General features: G+C 45.6%; 1 protein-coding gene across 7 annotated transcripts in view; it reads right to left on the minus strand.

Annotated features, from left to right (window-relative positions):
* LOC100675924 (bromodomain-containing protein 7-like) overlaps nt 1–9,675 on the minus strand; it is a 28,011-nt gene extending 18,336 nt beyond the window's left edge. Inside the window, exons 1-3 of one of the 7 annotated variants that reach the window (XM_064274152.1) lie at nt 9,571–9,675; nt 5,971–6,480; nt 5,344–5,444 (exon numbers count right to left, since the gene is read on the minus strand). In XM_064274152.1, coding sequence (XP_064130222.1) covers nt 5,344–5,372 — 29 coding nt within the window. In that variant the 5' untranslated portion in view covers nt 5,373–5,444; nt 5,971–6,480; nt 9,571–9,675. Of the gene's footprint in view, nt 1–5,343; nt 5,445–5,881; nt 6,481–8,623; nt 8,646–9,570 lie in introns of those variants that run through there. The other 6 variants (XM_064274157.1, XM_064274159.1, XM_064274158.1 and 3 more) reach the window with 6 other exon arrangements.
* Nucleotides 9,676–10,222: the final 547 nt, after the last annotated feature.

Raw genomic sequence — 10,222 nt, forward strand, 5'->3', positions numbered from 1 at the left:
AGGAACATAATGAAAAGTTTAATAAGCTGGAAAAATCCATAGACAGCAATCAGAAATTCAGAAGATTAACAATAAAATTACAGAATTAGATAACTCAATAGAAAGTCAGAGGAGCAGAAGTGAGCAAGTAGAAGCTAGAATTTCTGAACTTGAAGATAAATCACTTGGCACTAATATATTTGAAGAAAAATCTGATAAAAGAATTAAAAAAAAGAAACCTTAAGAATCACGTGGGACTCTATCAAGAGAAGTAATCTACAAGTGATTGGAGTACCAGAACAGGGAGGGATAACAGAAAATACAAAGAAGATTGTTGAGGATTTGTTGGCAGAAAACTTCCTTGATATTGTGAAAGATGAGAAGATATCTATCCAAGATGCTCATCGAACTCCACGTAAGGTAAATGTTAAAAGAAAGTCACCAAGACATAGTATAATCAAGCTTGCCAAAACCAAATATAAAGAGACAATTATAAGAACAGCGAGGAATAAAAGAAAAGTCACCTACGAGGGAGAGCCAATAAGAATAAGCTCAGACTACTCGGCAGAAACCATGCAGGCAAGAAGGCAATGGGATGACATATTTAAAAAATTGAAGGAAAAAAAATGCCTGCCAAGAATCATATATCCATCAAAACTGTCTCTTAAATATGAAGGTGAAATTAAGACATTTCCAGATAAACCCAAGTTTAGGGAATTCGTAAAAACCAAACCAAAACTACAAGAAATACTAAAGGGAGATTGTTGGTTAGGAAATCAATAGTATCAGGTATCGACCCAAGACTAGAACAGTGGTCAGAGCAACCAGAAGTCAACCCAGACAGAGAAATCAAAATAAAAAGAAACAAGCAAGTTAAAAAAAAAAAAAGCAAAAGCCCAACACAGGGTAATGGCAATGTTATTATATAAAAGAAGACGACATTAAAATAATAAAGAGGGACTAAGAAATGTAATCATACACCTTCCATATGGAGAGGAAGATACGGTGATACAAAGAAATAAAAGTTATAAATTTAGAAAAACGGGGGTAAATAAGGTAACCACAAAGGAGACAAACTATCCTACTCATCAAAATAAAATACAAGGGAAAAATAGACTCAGCAGACACAAAATCAACGACAACAAATATGAGGAAAGGACAATATATAAAGAAAATCTACTCAGCACATAAAATCAAGTGGGAAAAAGAAACTGTCAACACACAAAAAAAGGCATCAGAATGATAGCACAAAATTCATACCTATCCATAATTACCCTGAATGTAAAAGGACTAAATGCACCAATAGAGAGGCAGAGAGTGGCAGAATGGATTAAAAAACAAGATCCATCTATATGCTGCCTACAAGAGACACACCTTAGACTTAGAGACACAAACAAACTAAAACTCAAAGGATGGAAAAAAATATATCAAGCAAACAACAATCAAAAAAGAGCAGGAGTGGCAATATTAATTTCCGACAAAATGGACTTTAAAGTTAAAGCCATCAGAAAAGATAAGGAAGGACACTATATAATGATTAAAGGGACAATACACCAAGAAGATATAACCATATTAAATTTTTAGGCACCCAATGACAGGGCTGCAAGATACATAAACTCTATCAGCATTGAAAAGTGAGATGGACGGCTCCACAATAATAGTAGGAGACTTCCGGTGAAGGAGAGGACATCCAGAAAGAAGCTCAGTAAAGACACGGAAGATCTAAATGCCACAATCAACCAACTGGACCTCGTAGACATATACAGAGTTGCCAGGGTGTTAGATTAGAATTACAGTTACTAGCATCTCTTATGGATTGATTGTGTCCCCCAAAATCTGTGTCAACTTGACCAGTCCATGATTCCCAGTATTGTGTGATTATCCACCATTTTGTCATCTGATGCAATTGTCCTATGGGTTGTAAATCCTACTTGTATGATGTTAATGGGGCAAGACTCAATTTACAAGATTAGGTTGGGTTTTAAGTCAATTTCTTTTGAAATATAAAAGACAGAAGCAAGCAGAGAGACGGGGGACCTCATACACCAAGAAAGTAGTGCCAGGAGCAGAGCGTGTCCTCTGGACCCGGGGTCTCTGTGCTGAGAAGCTCCTAGTCCAGTGCCAGATTGATGACAAGGACCATCCTCCACAGCCAACAGAGAGAGAAAGCCTTCCCCTGGGGCTGATGCCCTGAATCTGGACTTCTAGCCTACTAGACTATGAGAGAAAACTCTGTTGAAGCCATCCACTTGTGGTATTTCTGTTATACCAGCACTAGGTAACTAAGACAGCATCTGTTCATAATGTGCACATATACTCATACGAAGAAAACAAAAATCTTCAAAACCGGGCCCATAAACAGCATCACGATAAATGGTGAAGAAACTGAAGTTTTCATACTAGCATAGTGGTGAACTTTTTGCAATATATTAAAATAGTAATTAGTTTAAATAAGCAGGTACAGTGTAGTGAATTACTAATATATGGTCCTTCTAGCCATGGTCTCCTAGCCCTCATAAAATGATTGGGTGGGACTATGCAAATAAGGTGCCTGTGGCCCACCAAGATTGGACAGCTTGCTAATAATGCAAATAAGGTGCATGGAACCCTTGCAGGGGTGGGGGGTGGGACCATGCAAAGGAAGATTTATGGAACCATAATGAGGGGATTGGTCAGTTTTGCCATCCAGCTATGCTTAAAGGGAGCTAATATAATACCACGTCAGAAGGGAGGCTTCACTACCATCAAGAAGAGCCAGGAATGGAGCTTGTCCTTTGGAACTTAAGTTCCCCAGCAAACACCTAAGCATTATTTCTTTCCTATCAGCTAAATAAGCAGAATTTATTTAGACTTTCCTAACTAAAGATCAGTTCTGTATTCAAAGCTTCCAATTAAGCTGGACCAGCTGCAAACACATCACTAAACTTCCATATCACTAAACTTTCATGTCAAAATTGTTTGTTTTTTACTTTAGAAATACTTCCTTAGTTAAATTGTATCAAGTATGAGATATTTATGTGAGACTAAAAACCGATAAAGTTTCACAGTTAATTGCCAACCTTGCAAATCTCACCTCCTTTCCTGCCATTGCTTTGATGCGAAGCCATCTCCTTGTTTTGTTAACTATCTCTTTGTTTTGCCTGAAAGGCCTGTAAGCCAGCTGAATTCATGCTCTCCCACAACTCATTCCTTCAATAAATTTAATTTGTTTAAATATCAGAGTGTTTGTCCAATGACTTCACGAGGACAAATCCCCACCCAAGTGATCGTAGCCCACCAAGAGGGCTGGTCAGCTTTGCCATCCTGCTAGGCTTGAAATAAGCCACCTTGGCGGTGGGAAAGGGAGGATTGTACAACTACCAGGGAAGAACAGCCAGGAGTGCAGAGTGTGGCCTTTGGACCTAGGATACCTGCACTGAGAAGCTCCTGGAACCAGAGAGAGAGAGCAAGCTGTAACCCTGAGTTACAGTGAGAAGAGGTAGCAGAAGAGACTGGCAGGAGACCATGCAGTGAGCTTCCCAGCCCATGGAAAAAGAAAGCTGAGTGCCTGGGGTGCCTCTGGGGACTGACTGGCAGGGGCTAAAGGAGCTTTGTAACACTTGCTTGAGCGAGGCAGAGGCCAAGGGCCAGAGAGAGGTATGCCGGCCAGCACAGCTGAAAAGAGGCTGTCCTGATGGAAGAACTGTACGCTGAGTGTTCCTGAGCCTGGACTGTAACCTGTTACTTACCTAATAAATCCCATAATTGTCAGTACTGCCTATGAGCTCCGTGTGGCCACTGCAATGAATTCTCGAACCCAGCGGAGAAGTAGAGAGTGCCGCGGGAGGGAGGGCTGGTGTCAGAATTGGTAAAGATGGCAGAAAGAGGAGGTGTGTCTGCCTCCACCTCATATGACTCAGCCTGGGGCTGATGTTGACCTTGATTCTCTCTCCTCCCCTTTATAAAGTTAGTGGAGGACTGACACCACCAGGCCATTTAGGCAGCAGGGTTTTGTGCAACCTATTTATGCCACTGTGCAGCAACACGCACTTTGGGAACATCTATATCAACTTAGGATAACTGTTTGATATATACTTGCTTTGATAATATTTTACTCAAAGTCATTTTTGATACATATTGGTTTGGTATCCCATGAAGCCCCTCACCCCAGGCAGCTGCCTATATAGCCCACCCCTTAATTCGGCACTGTCAACAACTGGTTTCTTTTTCAGTCCTCAAGGGAGAAGCCCCCCAAACACAGGAAGGTGAGAACACTGCCAACACATACTCACAAAGAGAACTGAGTGGAGTTTTACCTTGTACCTTCACCCTGACCCTACAACTCTGACCCTTATCCCAATGGTAAAACCCTAACCCTGGCATTGACTCTCACCCTGACATGGCCTTGACCCTAACCCTGACTCTAGCCTTAATCTTAACACTCCAGACATCATCCACCTTCCTGTTCTCAGAGGATATATGCTGTGCTGTGTTCTGCTTCAAACACTGCACCTTCCCTTTCTGGCCCCTGCTTCCTTGCTGGCTTCACTCAGTGGAAACTGGTAAAGTTAGGCCTGAAACAAGGTAAGTTCCTTCCAGCCTTGACACACTTTTTGCTATGCACACAAGTGACAGCACACTTCCCACTAAAGGGCTTCAAGGAGATGCTGTGTTCTGAACTCATCGGCCATGTTCATTCTTGCTAATGGCTTTCCCACGAAAGTACAGAGATTACTGGTCTCAGGGCAGATATCCCCTCCAATGGGCTCAAAAAAAAAAAAAAAAAAAAAAAACCCAAACCCGTTGCCATCCAGTCGATTCCAACTCATAGCGACCCTATAAGACAGAGTAGAATTGCCCCATAAAGTTTCCAAGGAGCGCTTGGTGGATTCCAACTGCCGATCTTCTGGTTAGCAGCCATAGCACTTAAACACTACACCACTAGGGTTTCCCCAATGGGCTTGCTTCCCTCTAAATCAGTCACTGTGGAGTCTACTCCATCTTATGGCCACTCCATGTGTGTCAAAGCAGAACTGTGCTCCATAGGGTTTTCCATGACTGATTTTTCAGACGTACATCACCAGGTTTTTCTTCCAAGACACCTCTGGATGAATTTGACTGCCAACTTCTCATTTAGCAGCTGAGCGCATCACCATTTGCACCACCCGGGAACTCCCTGCTTCTCTCTGGGGGGTGGGGGTGGTCGACACAAAGCTCTGTGCAGACCATGCCTATTTCTGTCCCTCCTATTGAAACTGAATGTGTAAACCTTCCCCACTGGCTTTATTTTTGGAGGCCAAAATCACAAGAATCAATTAGTGCGGTGGTAGATGAGACACTCTCAAGAGGGGCAGAGGGGGGACACGTTAATATTAATATCCATACCTTAAATGGTAAAATGTCTCCCTTTCCATTTCCACCTACCACCTCTTGTTGAAGTCAACATCTCCAGCACAGGCAATTATACTAGAGTTCCAGCCTGAAATCTGACATAGGAAGAAAAAGAAAGCATGAAAGTTCTAGGTGCCTGTTAGCGCCAAGATACCAACTTGCTCTTTAATGTATTGGTGGCGAAACTGTCTGGATAAGGTCACATGCTGGACACAAACTCAGGGCCGGAAGGGAGTGCAGGCTGAGCCAGGTGTGGCGCTTCAGGAAAGCTTGTTCATGAGAACCCTTAGCAGAGGGCAAACAACAGGACACAGCAGGTGCAGGAGCTGCGAGACACAGAACCAGGGTGCAAACCGAGGGGCCGGCAGAAGTGGGGCTGCAGCAGACTCCCAGGGGCCCGGGGGTGGCTAGTGAGCTTAGGCTACCACACAAAGACATCAATGGATGTGGTGGGCCAGTGCGGACATCTCCGTCTCCATGTTCCAAGCCCCTCGAGCCACAGGTGCCTACTCCCCAGGGGCTGTCTGCTCACCTGGATGGGCGGCCGCCCAGCGTCCTCAGGACCCTGCCCGTTTCTCAGGCCACCTGTGCGTGGCTTCCAGCTGGGGTCGCGGTACCCACCTGGGAGGGCGGTGGCCCGATGGGTGGCCGCGTGTGGCCTCCTGGGCTGGGAACTGCACAGCGAGCTGATTACGCTGGGCGGCACTCCCTGGCCTGGGCGCCACGTTGCAGACAGATTGCTCCCACGGCGGTTCCGTCTCTGCGTTGTCACCCAGGTTTTCACGGAGCAGAAGCGAGAGGGGCTACCCTGAGCTTGGGGTCCATTGTGGCACGTTACCGCCCATGTGCGGTCTCACGGAACAGCCACCCACAGCCCCTTCCGAGAGTAGGGCGGACGTTCCCCTTCCGGCCACGAAGGGAGCCCCTCCAGCGAGAGGGGCGCGATGAGTTCCAAGACCCCTAGGCGTCCGGTGCGCAAAGTCAGAGGTCGAGCATAGGCGCCGGATGGGCGGGGTCTGAAGGCTTGTGAGTAGGCCCAGGGTGAGTGGGGTCGGAGGTTGTGGGTAGGCGCCGGGTTCCAGGGCATCATTCAAAACAGCCAGAACTGGAAGCAAAAATACACCAACCCACCTGGTGAGTGATAAACAATGTTGTTATTAGTTGGCACCAAGCAGGGTCCACTCATACCCACCCCATGTACAACAGAAGGGGACACTACAGGCGCCATCCTCACAAATCCTTGTTGTGCTTAAGCCCATTGTTACAGCCACTGCGTGAATACATCTCATTGAGGGTTTTCCTCTTTTTTGCTGCTGACCCTCTACCAAGCATGATGTCCTTCTCCAGGGACGGATTGTTACCGCAAATTGCGGGTTCGAGCCGCCTGCCGCAAGGCCAATACTGAGACAGGAGGAGGTAAGAAGGCTTTATTGAATACCAGTATTCAAGAGACAGAGGGGGTTGAATTTCTCCCAAATTCTGTCTGCCCTAAAGGGTTGATGGGAGGGTTTTATACGGGAAAGATCAGGGTTACCTAATGTTTTGAGCACATAGTCCACAGATGGTCTTATACATCACTAAAGAACTACAAAAACTCTTTATTAAACTAAAGATAAAGATGTCAGGCACCTTGGACTCTCATCAGTATATTTATAACAGGCTGAAAAACTCTCCTAAGAATCTCTCCGCTAGTGGGGCCTGTTTTGCCAAGTCCACCGTGGCTGAGATAGGGAGCAAGAAAGCAAACATTCTTGTTGGTTTGCAGGCTGAAGGCCATTTCTCAAGAGAACAAAGAAAGGAGACATCAAGGCCATAGGAGCTGAGATAGCTCCGCACCCCTTTGGAGGGGATCGGTGTAGCTGGTGCAATTAAAAAATGTTTAGAGATTACTTAGAGCATCATTATGGCGTTAGCCATGTCAAGCTCTCAATCGCCTATTTCAAATAAGGGAAAATATGTTGTAAGTTATTAGGGTGTTTGTTATGTTTAAGAGCAGAACAGGCTGCTCAGCTATATTTTGAACAGAGTCTGCACCATTTTCCAAGGACTAGAGATTAATCGCAGCTTATTTTTTTTATACAGCTATATTAAAACAAATGAGAAAATATATTCTCCCTAATATTAAAACACTCAAGAAAAAACATTTTCGCTACTTCAGGATCCCTCCTGACAACATGTCCAAAGTATATGAGACTAGTCTCCCCATCCTCCTTCCTAAGGAGCATTCTGGTTGTACTTCTTCCAAGACAGATGTGTTTGTTCTTTTGGCAGTCTGTGGTATAGTCAACATTCTTCTCCAACGCCACAATTCAAAGGTGGCAATTCTTCAGTCTTCTTTACTCATCGTCCAGCTTTCACATGCATAGGAGGCAATTGAAAACACCATGGCTTGGGTCAGGCGCACCTTAGTCTTCAAGCTTTCCTTCGCTTTTCAACACTTTAAAGAGGACTTTTGCAGCAAATTTGCCCAATGCAATGCCTCCTTTGATTTCTTGACTGCTGCTTACATGGTGTTGATTGTGGATCTGAGTAAAATGAAACCCTTGACAGCTTCAATATTTTCCCCGGTTATCATGATTATATATATATATATATATATATATATATTTTTTTTTTTTTTTTGTCATGGTGTTGTGTATTGGTCCAGTTGTGAGGACTTATTTTTCTTTTTGTTGAGATGTAATCCATACTGAAGGCTGTGGTCTTTGTTCTTCATCAGTAAATGCTTCAAGTACTCTGCACTTTCAGCAAGCAAACTTCTCAGCCACCAAAGGAAGATACTACTGACATGTGCTCCACACAATCAAAGAGATTCAAGTGGTATGATTCCATTTATATAAACATTGTTAGGTGCAGTAGAGTTGGTTTCAGCTCATAGCCACCCTATGTACAACAAAACCACTGCTGGGTCATGTGCCATCCTCATAATCGTTATGTTGGAACCCACTGTTGCAGCCACCAGGTGAGGGGGGCCTTCCTGTTTTTAGCTGACCCTTTGCTTTACCAAGCATGATGTTCTTCTCCAGGGACTAGTACTTCCTGATAGCATGTCCAGCATACTGGAAACAAGTCTCACCATCCTTGCTTCTAAGTAGCATTCTGGCTGTACTTCTTCCAAGACAGTTTTTTTTTTTTGTACAAAAAGTCCGAAAAACTCCATTCCATAACTGGAGCTCAGCAACAAAATGCCACAAAAGCATACAGGAGCCATTCTGCCTGGAATGGGTAAAAAAAAATGGGTGGACCGAGCTTATTGACTCCCTTTAAACTTTACCTGGCCTGGTGGGGAGGCAGCTCAGACTCCAAGCCAGAAGAGGTCCAGCCTTCTCCAGCTATGTGGTGGTCGCCGAACCTCTGCCTAAGATCACACGCTGGGCACAGAGGCAGGAGTGAGAGGGTCTGTGGGGTGAGGACAGAACAGGGAGGAGGTGCGGACGGAAGGGGGCGCTGGCAGCGATAGGGTGCGGATGGAGATGGGAGGAGGCGCAGGGGGAAAGGGAAGGTGGTGCAGGCTGAGCCAGTTGTGGGGTTTTGGGGAAGTTTGTTCATGCATATGCTGAGTGGGGGGCAAACAGGACGAGAGAGCAGGGGCAGGAGGTGCAAGACACAGAACCAAGGTGCAAAGTGAGGGGGCGGGTGGAGTTGCAGACGTTTTGGGGAAGCCCGGGGAACCTGGGTGTAGCGACTGAGCTCAGGCTGACCCTCAAAGGCACCAGTTGACCCGGTGGACCAGAGGAGGGCTGGACAGGAGGCGTTGGCCGGATATCTCTAAAATTTTGATATTTTGTCCTCATAGATTGTTTTTTAAAGTACATTTCATTAAAGTGCCATTAATCCTGACCACCGAGTTTCTTGGCACCCCTTAAATATTTCCTCATTTACCCTAATCAGGTGAGGTAGGGGGGTGGGTGTGTGGAACTCACAGGTCAAAGTCCAGGCCAAAGAATGCCCAACCTCTCTGGGCCCCTCCGCTGTCTGCCTGTTTCCTCGCTCCAGGTTGTTCTAACTCTTAGTGGGCTTTTGAATATTTAGCTCCTGCCTTCTTGTCTCCACTGTTCCCATCAAGGCGCCAGATGGTGACCCCACTTCAGTTTCAACTTCCATGGCTTAGAATCACCTGACGCTGAATTTCAGTGATGTGGTGGCTGGCCGCGAGAGGGCGCTTGCAAACCCACCCGGCACCCCCAGCCTGGGAACAGCCCGATGCTTGGCCGAACTGACCTGGGTGCCCTCCCATGGTGAGAGCAGGAGCTTTCCTTCCCCCAGGACCTTCCGCCCCAGGGAGGGGTCCGCCGCCGCTTCAGGACGAAACCGGCTCTGAGTGGGCAATGAGGAAGACACTCACTTTTCACTGCCCAGACTGCAGGAGAAGGAGCTGGGCTGCAGCTCCTATCAGACACTTTCCTCCAATAGCGAGCACAGAACAGTGCATTTTCTAGGGTTTCCTTGTGTTTCGTTCTTTGCTTCTCATATAATACATCAGCAAGACCTATGTAAGCGGTTTGCACTTGATGACTAGCCTAAAGTTTGGTGGTTCGAACCCCACCTCGCCCAGATCCCAGGAAAGGAAGGCCTGGAGATCTGCTTCCATAAAGACTCACCCTTTGCCAAGAAAAGGCCATGGAGCAGAGTTCTACTCTGTAACACATGGGGTCACCATGAGTCGGAATCCACTGGGCAGCAACTGGTTTGAGTTTTTTGTTTTTAAGTATCCAGACATTCCTTGATGGTTTTGGTAGGTTGAAATCATAGCATGCTCTAGTCTTTTTTTTTTTTTTTTTAATGGATTCAGTATTGCTGCCTGGGACAAACTCCACAGATCCAGAGAGAGGGGAAGCACATAAAAGAAGTGTACAAAATATTGGGACATTCC

The sequence above is a fragment of the Loxodonta africana genome, chromosome 21, assembly GCF_030014295.1.
Source record: "Loxodonta africana isolate mLoxAfr1 chromosome 21, mLoxAfr1.hap2, whole genome shotgun sequence".
Taxonomy (NCBI): Eukaryota; Metazoa; Chordata; class Mammalia; order Proboscidea; family Elephantidae; genus Loxodonta; species Loxodonta africana.